The sequence below is a fragment of the Apodemus sylvaticus genome, chromosome 19 (genome assembly GCF_947179515.1).
Source record: "Apodemus sylvaticus chromosome 19, mApoSyl1.1, whole genome shotgun sequence".
Taxonomy (NCBI): Eukaryota; Metazoa; Chordata; class Mammalia; order Rodentia; family Muridae; genus Apodemus; species Apodemus sylvaticus.
This window is the reverse complement of record NC_067490.1, coordinates 1326062-1345667: the sequence shown is the minus strand read 5'-3', so window position 1 is coordinate 1345667 and position 19606 is coordinate 1326062. Positions and strand designations below refer to the sequence as shown.

General features: G+C 47.5%; 1 protein-coding gene and 1 pseudogene across 1 annotated transcript; both read right to left on the bottom strand.

The window, feature by feature from the left end:
• Nucleotides 1–4970: 4970 nt before the first annotated feature.
• LOC127669762 (H-2 class I histocompatibility antigen, Q10 alpha chain-like) lies at nucleotides 4971–10215 on the bottom strand. Its single transcript, XM_052163969.1, is given in 8 exon segments — nucleotides 4971–5929; nucleotides 6049–6078; nucleotides 6800–6913; nucleotides 7039–7314; nucleotides 9160–9248; nucleotides 9250–9433; nucleotides 9627–9896; nucleotides 10100–10215. Coding segments are annotated over 8 exon segments (1041 nt in total). The 5' UTR covers nucleotides 10134–10215; the 3' UTR covers nucleotides 4971–5885.
• Nucleotides 10216–12862: 2647 nt separating this feature from the next.
• Nucleotides 12863–19076, bottom strand: LOC127670105 (H-2 class I histocompatibility antigen, alpha chain-like; annotated as a pseudogene).
• Between the last annotated feature and the right edge of the window lie 530 nt (nucleotides 19077–19606).

Here is a 19606-nt window from a genome sequence, read left to right as displayed (position 1 = left end):
AGTTCTGCTTGCCTCTCCCTACAAGTGCTGGGATTAAAGGCATGAGTGACCAGCGCCTGTCTGCCTCAGGCTGGCCACTCTCTTCCTGCAGTGAATACAGGAGCAGCTGTTCTCTTTGGTTGGGCTGACTGGAGTGCCAAGGAGACGCTGGATTTGGCGCCCTCTGTTGGAAGACAGTAAACTGTTGAAACTCCCTGCCTCCAACACATTTTTTCTTTTCTTTCTTTTTTTCTGTCTCTCTGTCTCTCTGTCTCTCTCTCTCTCTCTCTCTCTCTCTCTCTCTTTGTTTCTTCCTTCTTTCCTTCCTTTCTTTCATTTTGTTTTTTGTTTTATTTTTGAGAGAGTTTTTCCTCAGTGTAGCCATCACTGGTTATCCTGGACTCACTTCATATCAGGCTGGCCTTGAACTTACAATTCTGCCTCTGTGTCCAGCGTGCTGGGGCCCAAGGCATGCACAACCACACCAGGCTTTCAAGTTCTATATTAACTGTTGCATGAAAGGGAGTTGTCCATCTTTGTGAGCTATCCTCACAAAGTTGTGATAGTTGTAAACCTGTATACATTTCTTGGGCTATCCTGTGGTAGTTCCACACTTGTATACACAGTATAAGGTCTGAATGCGAATCAAATGTATCTCTTCACATGTGCGATTTCTGAAGTCAAGACATTTAGAATGGTGTTTTCCAGTTTTCCAGTTTTTGGTTTTCCAGTTACCCCACCTTGAAGCTCACCCTCACCTCCTCCCTCCTGACTGTAGGCCCTTCTGAGCCACCCTCATGTCACAGTGCTCTCTAGATCTGTCAATGTGCCCCATTCTGGTCACTTCAGAAGCCTCACAGAGGTGGAGCTGTGGAGACTGCAAGATTTCCTACAGTTCCGTGGTGGGTTTTTTCTTGTTGTTGATTTTTGTTCTTGTTGTCCGTGTTTTGTTTGTTTTTGTTTGCTTGTTTTGGGGTTTGTTTGTTTGAAACAGAATCTTTCTATGTAGCTCTGGTTGCCCTTGAATTCACTATGACTATACTGGCTTAGAGATGAGAGAATCACCTGCCTCTGCCTCCCAGTGCTGGGATTAATGGTATGCAGTGTCTTTTCTCATAGCTTTCCTCCCAGATCAGCAGGCAGAGCTTCCTTTCCCACCAACCCTAGACAGTGTCTCTGGATCCTGAGTTCTAGGCTGTCACAAGCCAGGACCCCAAAGAAGGAGCATACCAGCATTATCTGAATAAGACCATGCCGAGTCCTTCTCATAAAAGCCCACAACCTACTGAACCCCAGCTGGGCCTGGCCCTGTTCATATCCAGGTCCTGAGGGATTTCTTTTTCCTCAGGACTGAGCCGCAGACTAAAGGCAGACTGAGGAGTTGCCTGACTCCTCAGACCTGTGCTCTGCAGTTCCTCCTTCCCATGCTCCGAGTATCTGAGGAGCGATTCCATGCACTGACTCTCCAGGTAGGTCCTGTATCTTTCTGCCTCATCAGCCTGCACCAGTTTTCTCTGGATGATCCGTGCCGCTGTGTCCATCACTGTCCATGTTGTCAGATCTTCGTTCAGGGCGAACTGAGGCAATCCTAGGTGAACTGTGAACTTCTCATATCCACAGAGAAGGCACCTGTTCGAATTCACATCACAGCCAGACTTCACCTGGATGGTGTGAGAGCCTGTTCAAGGCCTCGAAGTTCAGCCTACATCTGCGGCCACACCCTCTCATGTCCTCCCTTAAAATAGATGGGAGACCCAGTCATGGTTCAGATTTCTGCAGAACCTAAGAACCCTCAGAGACTTAGCTTCTGACCCGTGGAAACTTACCCTCTTGACTATGTATGTAGTGGCCAGAGAAGAGCCTGAATGTTCCCTGGCTGTCCTTGGCTCTCCTTGCACATCCATCTCTCAACAATCCGGGCCCACCTGTTCCATCCACCATGCTCACAGCTCATATCTCAGAGTCTCCAGGTCCTAGTCGTCCATGTAGCAGATTTTCATGTAGCCAACTACTATATACCTGGGATCCCTGAGGCCAGATTGGGACATCACGGTATGGAAATACTTCAGAGAGGGCACAGTGCATGGTGAGACCCCAACCTCCTCCTGGGACCCTCAGTGGGTGAGTGGGCCGAGAGGGAAGCAGGGGGGGGGGCGGGCTGGGACTAGGGTGTAGAAGGGGCAGAGGGTCTGGAGGGCAAAGCAGGGACTCTGCCTACCCGATGCTGCCCCTGCCTCTCCCTGCAGAGGCCATTTCTCTCCTGACCTGGCACTCACTGCGCGGGCCTGGGTGAGGCCAGGGCTGCAGCCAGCAGCAGGAGCAGCATGAACAGCACCATCCCCCCATTTGGGATTCGGGCGGCATCTGAGTTGCAGGTTGCGTGGACTTTAGTATCCTTTACCACAGTGGCAAGGCTGGTTGGTTCTCCAGGATCACACTACCAAATGGGAATGAGAACTGCCATCTTGCTTCCCCAACCCTGAGCTCACCTGGGGACCGAAAGCTTGCTCTAACACTTAAAATTGAAATACCATGATAAGAATATAAGAATGCTGCCTTATAATATCGTAGGGAAGACTGAAGACAGGATAATTCTCTTCCTTGAAAGCTGTGGCTTTCAGAGTCCTTGGAACTCCACAGGAAGATGGTTGGAGAATTGCTCTTCTCAGTTATCTGCTGTAGTGTACCAAAGCAGCCAAGCTCAGCATCTGAGGACAACACGACACTGGTAAATCCCCAGTGTGTAACATCAAGAGCTTTTGGCTGAGCCTGGCTTAGGAGCTCTCCCAGGTCACAGTTGTTTTCTCCTCAAGGCTTCACTGGAGCTGGGGTCACATGAGATATGGCAGCTGGAAAGGGTTCAGGTTCCTGCTGGCTGTCCCCAAGGGTCCTCTGTCCCGATTGACCTAGATGTCTCTCTTGAGACTGCTTTAGACACAGCAACTGACTTCCCCAGAGACAACCATGAGCGAGAGAGGGAGGGAGGGAGGGAGGGAGGGAGGGAGAGAGAGAGAGAGAGAGAAAGAGAGAGAGAGAGAGAGGAAGAAGAGAGAATAAATATAGGTACTATGCTAATTACAGAGTCCCAGGTCACAGTCCATCACTACAGCTTCCTCCATCAGAGGAAGGGAGTGAGTAGGCCCTGAACCCCCAAGAGGATGGAGGTTGCCTCATACCAGGCAAGGGCAGAGTCTGAAATTTGTAAAACCCACTGTAGAGAAATTTCAATTTAGAGCATTGCTGCTCTGGCTGGAGATCCCATCCAAAGAACTTCTAGGACTGTGAGATTCTCCAGAAGTAAAGACATGCCTTCAATCCCAAGAGACCGAGGCAAGCAGATCTCTGAGTTTAAGGCCATCTGATATAGATCAAGTTTCAGGCAAAGAAAAGCCTAGGTCCACACTCGGTGGCACACACCTTTCATCCCAAAGAATGAAGGTAGAGTGTGGCTGTAGAAGGAAGCACTCCTGTTTGAAAGTGATGTGTAATTGAGTGGCAGAAAAGGTGACAAATCAGAGAAAGATCTGACAGAATAGGATATGCCCAACTCTCAGGAGAAGAGAGAGGAAAGGGAAGCTACCTAAGGGAGAGACAGACATTACAGGAGGAGAGCACAGCACAGGATAGAGCAGAGTTCCTGCACAGCAGTGCAGTAGAGCTGAGAGGGAGACTGGGGCACAGAGAGGGAGAGGGAGGCAGCGCTACCAGGAGAATGCTGCAGAGACAAATTGAAGAGAGAACCAACTAGACACAGATAAAGACAGAATGAACAAGGGAATCAGAAGGAGGGAGAGGATTAGAAAAGACTGCCAGAGTTAGTTTTAGCCAAGCAGAGCAATTCAGAGGCTGAGAGAAGCCAGGTTGAACAAGTCAGCTGGGAGAGGAGTTTGAGCCAGAACACCTGAGTGGATCCTGACAGAGTTCAGAAAGAGTGAGTTGGCCTCAGAGCTGAACACATTCTAAGCCTAGATTAGATTACATGGAGGCAAGAAGCTTCCAGGACTAGGTCTAGGTTAGCAGACTAAGGCAGTAAGTCTCCCAGACAACAATTACAACAGGACAATAAGAGATACTTTTACTTATTCTAAATACAAGATTACTTCAGCATCCTGTGAGTTAGATGGATATTTAGAGATCTTCTTTTGGTAACTACTTAATTAAAAAAGAAAGATAATATTTGATACAACAAAAGATAATACAAGTTTCTCAGTTTTTCTCAAAAGGATCTTTAAAGTGAGTTTTTTAAAAAGTTATTTATTTATTTTATGAATGAGTACACTGTAGCTTTCTTCAGAAATACCAGAAGAGGGTACCTGAGCCCATTATAGATGGGTGTGTGCCAGGAAGGTGTTGCTGAGAATTGAACTCAGGACCTCTGGAGGAGCAGTTCTTTTAACCTTTTAACCACTGAGCCATCTCTCAACCTAATGAAGTTTTTTTTTTTTTTTTTTTTTTTTTTTTTTTTTAAGTTCAACATGTATCTTAGTTATTGTTCTGTTGCTAGGAAGAGAAAGGATGACAATGGTAATTCCTATAGAAGAAAGCATTCAATGGGGCTACTTTACAGTTTTAGAGGTTTGGTTCATGGTAATTACATGGGAAGGAGGTCGACATGCAGGCAGCCAAGGTGCTGAAGAAGTAGCTAGGAATTGTACATCTGGTTCCTCAGGCAGCAGGAAGAGAGCCTCTGGGACTGGCCTGGTGTTTGGAGCACATCTCCTAATCCATTTAAATAGTGCTAGTCCCTAATGACCAAGCATTCAAATCTGTAGGCCAACGGACACCATTTTCATTCAAACCACCATATTCCACTACCTGGCCCCTCAGGTTTATAGTCTATTCATAAGGTAAAATACATTCAGTCTAACTTCAAAGGTTCCCATAGTCTGTCAGTATCAACACTTTAAAAGTTCAGAGTTCATACTCTTATGCGATTCAAGACAATCTCCTAATTGCAACCTTTCTAGAAAGAAAAATCAAGATGCAGGTCATATTCCTCAACAATGGTACTGGATGTATATTTCTGTTTCAAAAGGAAAGAAAAAGGAGCAAAGTGAGGAAATACTGGATCAAAGACTCAAAACCAGATGGTCCATCTCTAACCTACATCCAAGTCTGATACCAAAGCTCTCTTGAGATCTCCAAGTTCTGTCATCCTTGTATGTGAATCACTTCTTTCTCCCAGGCCATTTGCACACCTGCTAGTGATCTGCCTTGGCAATATGTAAAGACTGGCATCTCCCATGTCTTGGGTTCTCCAGCAACTCCAGACCTTTCTTTTACAGCTTCCCACAAGGACTCTCTAGGCCCCGTTGTCAAGGCAGACCCCACAGAGGACTCCTGTCCCACCGGACCCTCAGCACAGGAAACGCCAACCATGGAAGGCTCTCCAGGCTGCCACTTACCTCCTCCCCAGTACTCTTGAGTATTCTCAGTCCTTAAATTTACCAGCCAGTGAACTGTTCAGGTCAAGGAGTTCATATTCATATTCTTCTGTTCAGTGTGGAAGCGAGGAGCTGGAGCTCAGACTGCAGGAGCTGACAGGATGCAGTTACCCCCAGCGACTGTTGGGCCAGGAAGTTTGGCTGTGGAAGGGATGACAGCCAGTGCAGGGCCAGAGTCCTGATGTCCTGGGTTGGGCTGGTATCTCCAGGTCTTCCCTTTGTGTGCACAGGAAACGCATAACCCTCCAGACACCGATGCCCAAAGTGATTTCACTGTCAGATCTTGTCACTTGGTCCTATGAGATATCTGCCCCAAAATAAACTACAAGAGTCAGCACAGCCAATATAAAAAACATCTCAAAGGCCCACCTCTCATTCAAAGATCTTCATCTGAGAGTCTCTGGGACCCAGTTCTTTCCTGTTTGCCTCAGCCCCAATCCCAGGTCACCAGGTGTCACCTTTTCAAGTCTCCAGAGATGAGTCAGAGGGCTGGGAACTGTCCTTGCCTGAAGTAGAAGAAATAACAAGGCCGACTCAGGAGACTGAGAGGTGGAGCTGAAGGAAGAACCTTCAGCTCTGGTTCCACCCTGAGTGCCTCAGGGGCAACTTTCCTTCACATACAGACCTGCAGCAGGAGCATAGCCTCTGTTTCCACCTGTGAGAAAAACAAAACAAACAAACAAACAAACAAAAAAAACGCCATGAGAAACTATGAAAGTTCTGGTCCCAGGAAATTTCCAGAACAATGACTGCAGATCTGGGAAGGTTCCGGCGTCATGAGGAAGGAGTTATGCAGGGAATGAACCAATGACAACCTGTGAACTGCAGTGCTGCGCAGGAACCTTCCCCTCTGACCTCTGACCTCTGACCACAGAGATTCATGTGTAGATCACCTCCACCATCAGTGTTATTAATTTCTTCTTCATTTTCTTTTTTTTTTTTAATTTTTTTTTTAAGATTTATTTATTTATTATATGTAAGTACACTGTAGCTGTCCTCAGATACACCAGAAGAGGGCGTCAGATCTCATTACGGATGGTTGTGAGCCACCATGTGGTTGCTGGGATTTGAACTCAGGACCTTTGGAAGAGCAGTCGGTGCTCTTACCCGCTGAGCCACCTCTCCAGCCCTCTTCTTCATTTTCCATGAGCTTTCCTGCAAGGTGAGTGTCAGCACACACACCGAGAGATGGGCACAGTTGTGCATATAGTACATGTGTAGTGCTTCATATTTACCATGCACCCTTGTGAGAGGAGCTAAGAGAAAAGAACCAGGGAGCAGCCCTTACCTTACCCAGGAGCAGCCCTTACCTTACCCAGGAGCAGCCCTTACCTTACCCAGGAGCAGCCCTTACCTTACCCAGGAGCAGCCCTTACCTCTTTTCTCCTTCATCCACCTCCTAACACCACCAATGATAAAACCTAAGATGACCACAGCTCCAAGGACAGCACCAACAATGGCTCTGAAGGGGATGATGGACAGAGGAGACTCTGGGACAGAAAGGAAAAGGAAGGGAAAGTGAGGGTCATGGTTTGTGCCATCAGCCCTGACCTCCAGAGTTGATAGAAGGCTGCAGCATTCCCTGACCCCAGCTCTGCACCCACACCCTCCTTACCCCATCTCAGGGTGAGGGGCTCAGGCAGCCCCTCATGCTCCACATGGCACGTGTATCTCTGCTCCTCTCCAGAAGGCACCACCACAGATGCCCACTTCTGGAAGGTCCCATCTCCTGCAGGCCTGGTTTCCACAAGTTCCATGTCCTGGGTCAGGTCCTCCCCATCCCTCTGGCAGGTCATGGTTATGTCAGCAGGGTAGAAGCCCAGGGCCCAGCACCTCAGGGTGACACCACCTTCAGGTCCGGGATGATGCATCACTTTTGTCTTTGGGGGGTCTGAGGAGAGAAGTTGGAAAGTTCAGGCATTTTTCTTTCTTCTGGGGCCTCTATCAGTGTCCACGAAGCTGTCCTGGGAATGGACTTAATCAGGAGTGGTAGAGGTGAAAGTCCCCTGTAGCTCAGACAGAGTGTTCTGGAATTCTAGATTCGAGTTAACAAGACCAAGGTCAGAGACTCTAGGTGCCTACTAGGAAAAGTGACTTCTTCCCTGACCAGGTGGGTCAGGGGTTTAGCCTCACTGGAGTCAGACTCCAAAGACCTTGTGTGTGGGCTGAGAAGGGGCCCTGAGCAAGGGCGTGGCTCACAAGGACTGCAGATGGAGGGTTAACTGACTTGGTTATTTCGGGGTCTTCCCTTCTTCCCTCCTGATATACACTCTGAGCTTTCCTGAGAGAAGGGTGAGACCTGGAAGAAGGGACTTCCCTGATAAAGGGTGAGGAGTCCCAGGAGAACTCTCCTCCTTCATGTGCAAGAGAGGGGGAGAATGGAAACCTGAGTCAGAGGGGAATAGCCAGAGTTCTGTCTAAAGTTAGAACCAGACAAGGACGTCCACTCTCTAGTATCTCAGTTGAGACAGTGATAATTTCATATTTGCTTCAGAATTAGTCAAAAAAGAAAAAGACACGGAAGGGATCGAAACAGAGAAGAAAGAATCCACATTGTGTATTGTTCCAAACAAAAGGATTCTTTACTTAAAGATCCCATTGAGTCACAGGAAAACTCATGGATCTAAGAAACACTTATTGTTTCAGGACACAAAATCAATGTTAAGAAAAAAAAGTAGCCTTCACTTATCAAGAGTGTTAGAGAAGGACACCAGGAGAAACATGCCATTCATATTAACTCTCAAGTAATTAAGAGTTCAGGGGTCTATTAAACCTAGGAAATGAGAGAAGTCTACCTTGCAAACTTCAAGGTACTGTAATAGGAAATCACACAAGAGGATGTCAGAAGGTCAACCTAAAACCCTTGCGCCAGGACTGGCAGAGATAATATTGTGAAAATGGCCATTCTACCAAAGTAACCTATAGCCAAATCCCAGCAATCACATGGTGACTCACAACCATCCCTAATGGGATCTGATGCCCTCTTCTGGTGTGTCTAAAGACAGCTATGGTGTACTTACATATAACAATTTAAAAAAATCTAAAAAAAAAAAAAAATGAGACTGAAGGCAGGTAATCACCTTGAGTTATGAAACAGGATAAGGAGCCTACTGCTTTCTAGTTTTACCTCTGTCATGGATTTTCTTCCTTCCTTCCTTCCTCCTTCCCTCTTTCTTTCCCTTCCTTCCTTCCTTCTTCCTTCCTTCCTTCCTTCCTTCTTCCTCCTTCCTTCCTTCCTTCTTCCTTCCTTCTTCCTTTCTTTCTTTCTTTCTTTCCTTCCTTCCTTCCTTCCTTCCTTCCTTCCTTCCTTCCTTCCTTCCTTCCTTCCTTCTTTCTTTCTTTCCTTCTTTCTTTCTTTCTTTCTTTCTTTCTTTCTTTCTTTCTTTCTTTCTTTCTTTCTTTCTTTCTTTCTTTCTTTCTTTCTTTCTTTCTTTCTTTCTTTCTTTCCTTCTTTCTTTCCTTTCTTTGCCTGTTGGTGCTGGGTTTATATTTGATAATTCAAAGTGAATCTCCAGCAGTTCACAGAATGGGTAGTCTAACTGGATAGAAATTCCCTGAGATGTATAGCTTCTCTTTTGGTTAATTTCAGTGTTTTTTGTTTTTGCCATTTAAAAAAAGATAAATAAGAAGAAACAAGGGCATCACCCCAGCTAAGGATTTCTTCCCCAGGACTGAGCCTCAGCCTGAGGACAGAGGGAGGAGCTGTCTGCGCCCCTGCCATCCCCCCTCCTCGCACCTGTGCGCAGCTGCGTCTTCTTCCCGAGCTCCAGGTATCTGTCGAGCCACTCCACGCAGGTGCTCTCCACATAGTTCTTGTAATGCTGTCTCATCAGCCTGTTGCCACTTGCGTTGGGTGATGAGCGCCACTGTGTCCTCCGCCGTCCACGTTTTCAGGTCTTCATTCAGGGCGAGGTAATTGTGGCCATCATAGGCAAACTGCCAGTATCCACGGAGGAGGGTCCTGTTTGACCCCACGTCACAGCCATACATCCACTGGAACGTGTGAGAGCCTGCGGGACCCCGCAGTCAGCCCCGCCCGCCCTTCATGTCCTAGGAATCTCCTAAACTAAAAGTGAAAGTGGGTCCCAGGTCTTGGGTCCTAGCGGGTCCCACAACTTCTGGAAGTTCCTCGGACTTGACACACACTCCGGTCTCTGTGTTGGGACATGGAGGGGTCGTGACTTCTGACACAGGGTCACTCACCACCCTTGCTCTGGTTATAGTAGCCAATTAGGGTCCTCAGGTTCACTTGGAAACTTCGCTCGTGGCCCTTTGCAACTTTTGTCTGGAGCTCCCAATACTCTGGCCCCTCTTGCTCCATCCACGGCTCGCAGGGCTCCATCCTCGGAGTCTCCGCGTCGCTGTCGAAGCGCATGATCTGCGTGTCATCCACGTAGCCGGCTTCCATGTACCGTGGCTCCCCGTGACCGGGCCGGGACACGGCGGTGGAGAAATATCGCATCGAGTGTGGGCCTGGGGGCGGCGCGCGGTGAGACCCCGACCTCCTCTTGGCACTCTGGGCGGGCGCACGGGCAGGGAGGGGATCCAGGCGCGGGGCTCGGGACGCGGGTGGAGAAGGGGCGGAGGGTCCGGTGGGTGACGCGGGGGCGCGGTTTCCTCGGTGCCGCCCCCACCCCTCCCCTCAGAGCCCGTTTCCCTCCCGACCCCGCACTCACCCGCGCGGAGCAGGAGCAGTGCGTGCGTCGCCATCTCCCCATCTAGGATCTGGGGCCGCTGAGTCCCGCAGGCTGCATAGACTTTATAATCAGTGCCCGCGGCTTATGACCAGTGCCCGCGGCGACGCTGGTTGGTTCCCAGGGATCATGTCACCCAGTGGGGGTGAGACCTGACAGCTCATCATCAGTGTCCGGGCAGAAGGACCTGATCCAGTTTAGGAGCAGAAGTGAAACTGGGGAGATGGGGAATCCCAGGCCCTGGGCTTTCCCACCTCTGACCTAGTCTGGACTAAGACTTTGCTTCGAACACTTAAAATTGAAATAAAATGATAAGAAGACTGCCCTATAGTAGCTTAGGGCAGATAGAAATGCTGGATAGGATAATTCCTCATGTTTGGGCACTGGAGCTTCAGCTCAGAGTTCTCTGACTTCCCCAGGAAGATTGTTGGAGAATTGCACTTCTCAGTTATCTGCTGTTACGTAGCAAAGCATCCGAGCTCAGCGTCTGGAGACACCAACCACTGATCCTTCCCACAGTGACACAGTGACATCAAGAGTTCTTGGCTGACCCCGGCTCAGGGCCTCTGCCAGGCCCTGTTTTCTTCTTGCTGTGTTCCTCAAGGCTTCACTAGAGCTGGGGTCACATGACTTATGGGTTCCTCACATGGCAGCAGGACAGAACTGGGTTCCTGCTGGCCGTCCCCAGGAGTCCTCTGTCCCTAATTACCTAGGTGTCTTTTGAGATTGCTCTTGAAAGAGCAGATTACTTATCCAGAGTCAGCCATCAGAGAGACAGAGAGAGAGAGAGAGAGAGAGAGAGAGAGAGACAGAGACAGAGAGACAGAGAGAGACAGAAAGAGACAGAAAGAGATAGAGAGAGACACAGAGACAGAGACAAACAGAGACAGAGAGAAGCAGAGAATATGATAGAATATTACAGAATGTATACAGTATGCTCATTATGCAATTGCAGAGCACGATCACACCACCAGCTACTATCTCAGGGACAAGGGGTGAGCAGGTCCTGAACACCTAAGAGGATGGGATTAACCTGGCTAGGGCAGAGCTAGAAATCTGTGAATACTCACTCTAAATACAATGTTGCTTCAGCATCCTGTGAGTCAGATGGACTTTTTGTGATTTTCTTTTTATAAGGCTTTAGTTAAAAACAACAACAACAACAACAAACAACTTATAATTTGATACAACAAAAGAAGATTCAAGTTTCTCTGATTTTCACTAAAGGGTCTTTACAATGATTTTTTTTTTTTAAGTTCAACTTTGTCTTATTGTTTTCTTGCTGTAAAAAGACACCAGGACCATGGCAACTACAATAAAAACAACAGCAGCAACAACAACAAGAACAGAAATCTTTTAACGGGGGTGGATTACAGTTTCAGAGGTTTGGTCCATTGTCTTCCTGGAGGGAAGCTGCCGGCATGCAGGCAGGCATGGCGTTGGAGCAGTAGCTGGAGGTCCACATCTGGTTCCTCAGGCAGCAGGAAGAGAGCCTAAGCCTGGTTTGGGTTTTGGAAACTTCCAAGCCCACCCTGAGTGACACACCTCTTGATCCATTAGACAGTGCCACTCCATAATGACCAAGCAAGCATTCAAGTCTATAGGCCAATGGGGGCCACTTTCATTCAAACTACCATATTCCACTACCTTGTCCCACAGGCTTGTAGCCATATCATAATGTAAAAGATGGTCGGTACAACTTTGAAAGTCTGCATCGTCTGTCAGTCTCAACTCTTTAAAACTTCAAAGTTGGGGGCTGGAGAGATGGCCCAGTGATTAAGAGAGCTGCTCTTCTAAAGGTTCTGAGTTCAATTTCCAGGAACCTCATGGTGGCTCACAACCATCTTTAGTGAGATCTGGTGCCCTCTTCTGGCCTGTAGTCATGCATGCAGGCAGAATGCTGTATACATAATAAGTCTTTAAAAAAACCTTCTAAGTTAATAGTCTCTTCTGAGACTCAAGACAATCTCTTATCTGCAACACCTCTATAAAGAAAATAAATTAAAAAAAAACGGGTCATGTAGTTCAAGCATACAATGGCGTAGGACGTACACTCACTTCTGTTTCAAAAGGAAGAAAAAAGAGCAAAGTGAGGAAATACTGTATCACAGACTAATTTCAAGTTGGGCAAACTGCAAACTGCATCTCCATGTCTGCTGCCAAAGCTTTCTTCAGATCTCCAAGTCCTGTCAACTGTGTCGGTTGCAATGCAGTCTCTTTCTCAGGCAGGTTCATACCTCTTAGCAGTTTTCCTTGGGAATCCTGAGGAATCTGGCATCTCCCAGATCTTGGGTTCTCCAGGGAAATCCAGGGTTCACTCTCCCAGCTTTGCTCAGTAGCCTCTCTGGTCCTCCATGTAGGGACACTCCGGACACACAAATGGAGGGAGATTCCATAAGTCAGAAGAAAGCTGCCGAATTCTACTGCTTGTCAGGGCTGGACCTTGGCCTCCTCATTCGATTACATTTTAAGCAGCTTTGTGGTTTGGGTGCTTTCCTTCAGGGCTTAAGCTCTTCTTTAATTCCCTTTCACAAGTTGGAAGCTTAGCTGTGTGGGGCTTGTCCCTTTCTTCCACTTAGCACCAGGCTTTTCTTCAAACTTTATTTCTTTTAGCAGAGACTTAGCTCCTTTACACTTCATGATTCTCCCTTTTCTCCTCATACTGTACACTGTGCATTTTTCCTTATGAACCCTGCTCCTTTCCATTATACAGCTGCATGAGGGTGAGCAGCATGACCCCAGCTCTCAGCCCTGACCTGCTCAGGGTCTGCAGAAGGCTCCAGCTTTCCCTGACCCCAGCTCTGCACCCACACCCTCCTTACCCCATCTCAGGGTGAGGGGCTCAGACAGCCCCTCATGCTGCACATGGCGTGTGTAATTCTGCTCCTTCCCAAGAGGCACCACCACAGATGCCCACTTCTGGAAGGTTCCGTCCCCTGCAGGCCTGGTCTCCACAAGCTCCATGTCCTGGGTCAGCTCCTCCCCATTCAACTGCCAGGTCAGGGTGATGTCAGCAGGGTAGAAGCCCAGGGCCCAGCACCTCAGGGTGACATCACCTTCAGGTCTGGGGTGATGGGTCACATGTGCCTTTGGAGGATCTGAGGAGGATAGTTAGGAAGTTTGGGTACCTTGTATTCTTCCTCGGGTCTCCAGAAGTGCCTGTGAGGCCACCTGGGAGGAAATGTCCCCAGTAGGTTAGATACAGTGGTCTGGAAATTCTAGACCTTGTGCCCAGGAGCATCTATGTGTCCCAAGAGGATAAATGGACCTCTTCTCCTGTCTGGGAGTGGCTCAGAGGATCAGGATCATTGATGTCAGACTTCACAGAGGTTGGGTGTGAGCGGAGAACGAGGCCTGAGAGAAGCCATGGCTCCGAAGGACTGCAGAGCCAAGGGAGCAGCTTTCTGTCATTTCAGGAACCTTCTCCCTTTTCATCCTGACGAGACTCTGAACTCTCCTGAGGAGAGCCGGTGTCTTAGGGTTTTACTGCTGTGAACAGACACCATGGCCAACGCAAGTTTTATAAAAGACAACATTTAATTGGGGCTAGCTTACAGGTTCAGAGAGGTTCAGTCCATTGTCATAAAGGCAGAAGCATGGCAGCATCCAGGGAGACATGGTGCAGGGGGAGCTGAGGGTTCTACATCTTTATCCAAAGGAAGCCAGGAACAGATTGAGCATGCTCAGGCATTTAGGAGGAAGATCTCCAAGCCCATCAGCACAGTGACACACTTCCTCTAACCACACCTTCTGTTCCTGGGACAAGCATATACAAACCGTCACAGACAGTCTCTGATATAGCAGGAGACACAGGCCTGCTCTCCTCCCCCCACAGGTTAGAGAGAAGGAAAGTGCTGGAGCAGTGAAATGAAGGGATGCCTAGTGTTTCTGGTAAACTCAGGAAGGGGAAGAGTCTGTCTGGTCTCCACTCTGTTATTTGATATGGTGCTTGAAGTCTTAGCTATTGCAGTTAGATAAGAGAAAGGCATAAAAGGGATCAAAATAGAAAAGGAAGAGTCCAACTGTCTTTAATTTCAGATGATATGGTTCCTAAAGACCCTGCTGAGTCCACTAGAGAGCGTTCAGACTTAATAAACATTGTAAGATAAACATTATAGCAGGATACAAAGTTAGTCTAAAAAAGCAGCCTTATTTATATTACCAGGGTACTCTCAGAGGACATAAGGACAAACATGGCATTCTAAGTAACTCCCCAGAATTAGGTGTTTAGGGATCTATCTAACCAACGAAATGAGAGAACTCTACAATGAAAATTTAAAGATAATGAAAAGGGAAATCAGAGAAGATGATGTCAGAGGCTGGAAAGAAAACCCATGCTTCTGACTGCAGAGTTAAAATATTGTGAAAGGGGCCATTCTACCAAAATTAACCTCCAGATTCAATGCATTACTATCAAAAGTCTGATTTATTTGATAGGTTTAGAAAAAAAAATACAACCAGGCAGTGGTGGCACACACTTTAATCCTAACACTTGGGCGGCAGAGGCAGGCAGATTTCTGAGTTTGAGGCCAGCCTGGTCTACAGAGTGAGTTCCAGGACAGCCAGGGCTACACAGAGAAACCCTGTCTCAAAAAAAACAAAACCAAAACTAAGAAAAAAAAAAAAAGAAAGAAAGAAATAAATTCAACAACCACATGACCCTGCTAATTTACTCCTGGGCATATATGGAGATAACTCCACTGTTGACATACCTTCACCCTGTGGTTATTGCTGCTTCATTCTGTAGGGCAAACAATTGGAGCCAACCCAGGTGTGCACTGACAGTTCAATGGATAATGAAAATATGATATACATATTAAATAGAAGACATTCATGTTTAAACAATGTAATCACAAATAACTTAGGAAAATGGATGAACTTAGCATATGTAATAGTAATCAAGGTCACATAAGCTCAGGAAGAAAATTATGTAGTCTCTCCTTGTGTTTGGGATATAGCCAACAACATATGTATTTATGTAAGCAAGTGTACACATGTGCAGAGTTTTACATATCCAAAAGACAAAAGAAAGGTAAATATTGGGAAATGAGAAGAGACAGACAGGAGGCATCACTCTGAGTTATGGATAAGGAGCCAATTGTTTCCTAGTTCTAACTCTGTGGAGGATTCTCTCTCTCTCCCTCTCTCTCTCTCTCTCTCTCTCTCCCTCCCTCCCTCCCTCCCTCTTTCTTTCTTTCCTTCTTTCTTCCTTTTCTTTGCCTGTTGGTGCCAGGTATATATTTGACAATTCAAAGTGAATCTCCAGCCGTTCAGAATGAGTAGTCTAACGGGATAGAAATTCACTGAGATATATCACCTCTGTTCTAGTTAATTTCAGTGTGTGATTATTTTTGTCTTTTTTTTTTTTAAGTTTTTTTTTTTTTTTTTTTTTTTTTTTTTTTTTGGATTTGGTTTTTTCAAGACAGGGTTTCTCTGTATAGCCCTGGCTGTCCTGGAACTCACTCTGTAGACCAGGCTAGCCTTGAACTCAGAAATCCGCCAGAGTGCTGAGATTACAGGTGTGTGCCACCACCGCCTGGCTCATTTTTTTTAAGATTAAAAAAAAAGTGGGGGGCAGGGCATCACCCCAGCCGAGGGTTTCTTTTTCCTCAGGACTGAGCCCCAGTCTGAGGGCAGAGGGGGGAGTTGGCCTTGGCCTCTGCACCTGACAGAACACCCATGGTCCAGGTATCTGAAGAATCACTCCATGCACTCTCCCTCCAGGTAGGCCCTGTATCTTTGCGCTGCCTTGTTCGCTCGCTGCTGTCCATGTTTTCAGGTGTTCCTTCAGGGCAATTAATTTCTGCCTTTGTATGTGTACTGCCCATTCCCGCAGAGGAGGCTTCCCGAGTCACAGCATGCAGGACCCTGCGGGCAGTCCCACCAGTCCATCTTTCCTGAGGAATCCCCTAAACTGAAAGTGAAAGTGGGCCCGCAAATTCCCGGAGTTCCTAGGACTTGGGTGGCTCCCCTGTTGGGAGGTAGAAGGGCCGTGACCTCCAGTCAATTCACCGCCCTCGCTCACATTGTTGTACCCCAGCAGGGTCCTCAAGTTCACTGCAAATCTGCTCCTTCCTCTTGGCAACCTGAGTCTGCCGCTGCCAATACTCCTGTCCCTCCTGCTGCACCCATGCCCTGCTTCATGTTTCAGAAATAAACCCACACACGTACGGACACTTGATTTTTTGATAAAGAAGGCAAAACCATACAATGGCAAAAAGAAAGCATCTTCAACAAATGGTGCTGGTCTAACTGAATGTCTACATGTAGAAGAATGCAAATAGATCCATATTTACCACTGCACAAAACTCAAGTTCACGTTTTGGGTGGAAGCGATTACTGAGTGGCGGCTGCTGCTGATTGTGTTCTAAGGGTCGGAGTGGGGTAAAGTTGGAAACAGCTTAGCTCATTCCTCCCCTTTCACTACTCTTGGCTCGCGGAGAGTTGGGCGGGGCGGAGAGTTGGGGCAGGCGGCTGCGTCAGCAAGGGTGGTGGCAGTAGCTGCAGCTGCAGTGACTGTCCAGCACGAATCCCGTATATGATTATTCAAGTTACCTCTGATTGGTGGTTCTGGGGTTGGAAAGTCTTGCTTTCTCCTTAGGTTTATAATGATACTTATACGGAAAGCTACATCAGCACAATTGGTGTGGATTTCAAGATAGGAACTATAGAGTTAGACGGGAAAACAATCACTGCCACCATCCTTGCTGACGCAGCCGCCTGTCCCAACTCTCCGCCCCGCCCAACTCTCCAGCCTCTTCGAAGACAGAAGTGACCATGGCAAACACAAGGACAGAAAATGGGGAAAAAAGGAAGAAAGGAGATAAGTAGGCTTCGGGGGGGGGGGGCTGGGAGGGAGGGGGGAAGAGAAGGGGAGAAAAACGGGGAAGAGTCTAGGAGGATAAAAAGAAGCGGGATCTAGACCATACAGAGAACTAGGCTGACAACGATCTCCAGTGTCATGTTCCTCCCTATAAGATTAGACCTACCTCCAGAGAAACCTCTCACAAACTCTTTAGCCAAACAAGAAGAAGTAGAACAGACACCCCTTCAGGAAGCTTTGAATCAACTCATGAGACAATTGCAAAGAAAAGAACCACCTGCTTTCTTTTCATTTCCTGTTATTTTATTGCTCCCGGTTACTCCATGATTATTAAATACCCAATGGATTTTAGTGCCATGCAAAGATCAGGAATAACCACTACCAGGACATAGAAGAACTAAAGGATAGCTTCAAGCTAATGTGTACTAATGCATTGATTTACAATAGGCCAGATACTATTTATTTATTATAAAGCTGCAAAGAAGCTGTTGCACTCAGGGGTGAAAATTCTCAGTCAGGAGAGAATTCAGAGCCTGAAGCAGAATCTAGACTTCATGGCAGACATGCAGAAAACTCCATGCCTGTCAAAGTGGCTGCTATGCCACTCCTGAGCATATACCCAAAATATGCTCCACCATACCACAGGACACATGCTCCATGATGTTCATAACTGCTTTAGTCATAATAGCCAGAAACTGGAAACAACCCAGATGTGCTTCAACTGAAGAATGGACGCAGAAAATGTGGCTCATTTACCCAGTGAAATACTACTCAGCTATTAAAAACAAGTCCATCATGAATTTTGCAGGCAAATGGATGGAATTAGAAAAAATCATGCTGATCCCAAAGGACATGGATGGAATTTATATACTCACTGATAAGTGGACATTAGCCATAAAGTATAGGATACCTGTGATGTACCCCACAGACCCAAAGAAGTTAAACAAGAAAGAGGATCCAAGGCAGGATGCTTGAATCATTCTAAGAAGGGGGAAGAAAATACAGGGAGGGAGGTGGGGGTTTGGTGCGGGGGTGGGGTGGGGGGGTCAGGGTGGGGGGGGTAGGGGTGGAGAAGAGACAGAGAGAGGCCCAAAAGGCTATGAAAATGAATGGAAATCTACATTTGTCAGGGGCAAGGACTTGGGGGAGGAGAACATGACTAGGAACTCCCAGGAATTTGGGATAGGGGAGGCTCCCAGGAGTCAATATGGGTGACCTTATCCAAGATGCCTAACTCTGGGGACATGGAACCTGAAGAGGCCACCTCCTGTAGCTAGGCAGGACCCAACAGTGGAGAGATAAAGACACTAACCCATCCAGAGAACTTTCAACCCAGAATTTATCCTGCCTAAAAGAAGTGCAGAGATGGCACAGAGACCAAAGGAAGGGCCAACTGATAACCAGCCCAACTTGAAACCCATCCCATGGCTAAGCACCAGTCCCTGACATTATTAATGATACCCTGTTATGCTTGCAGTCAGACAGGAACCTAGAATATTAACAACAGGACACACTCAAACCCTCAAGAAGATTTGGCTGCAGGGGGAATTCTGGGCTGGCTGAGCTCCCTCAGCTCCAGCTCCACCCCCATATGCCTCAGGGACAAGCCTTCCTCCAACATTACCTGAGGCTGAGTGTAGTTCCCTTTGTCGGACATGTGTGAAGAAAAGCTTTGATAGACTAGAGAAGCTCTGGACCACAGGAAGTTCCTAGAACTGCCAGCAGATGAGGAAGGAGGTATGCAGGGAATGAACCAGTGCCAGCCTGAAGGTCTGTACTCAGCAGGGCCTTCTCCCCTGACCTCTGACCACTGAGAGGTCACATCCCCATGACATTTGTCATCAGTGTTATGAATCTGCCCTTCATTTTCCCTGTGCTTTAGAGTAAGGTGAGTGTCCACCACACAGACCCAGAGATAGGCGCGGTGTATATGCACGTGGTGTGTGTGGATTCCCATTTGCTATGTATCCTTCTTGAAGTTGCTGAAAGGAAACAAATAAAAACACCCTCCCCCTGAAACCCAACGTCAGACCCTGACCCTTCCATGTTTGCATTTTTGTTCATCCACATCAGAATGACTCCAATGATAAAACCCAAAATGGTCACAGCTCCAAGGACTGCACCAGCAATGGTCATCATGGGGATGGTGGACTGAGGAGGGCCAAGGAAAGGAAGGGAGGGAAGGGGAAAGAAGGAAGGTTATGACCACAACCATTATCCCTGTCCCTGCCCACGGGTCTGCAGAAGGCTCAAGCTTCCCCTTATGCCATCTCAGGGTCAGGGGCTGCCTCATGCCTCAGGCATCCCTAGGTGAGGGGCTGCACATGCCTCAGCACATGGCCTGTGCATCTCTGACTCTCCCCAGAAGGCACCTCCACAGATGCCCACTTCTGGAAGGTTCCATCCCCTGCAGACCTGGTCTCTACAAGCTCCATGTCCTGGGTCAGCTCCTCCTCCAGGTCAGAGTGATGTCAGCAGGGAAGGATCATAGGGACCCTTAGTGTGACAACACCTTCAAGTCTGGAGTGATGGGTCACATGAATCTTTGGAGAATCTGAAGAGAAGACTAGTGATAATTTTGGCATTTTGGGTTTCTTTAAAAATAAAACCACAAAAATATTATGTTTTTGTTTTAATCCCAGGTATGGCGATATGGGGCTGCTTCA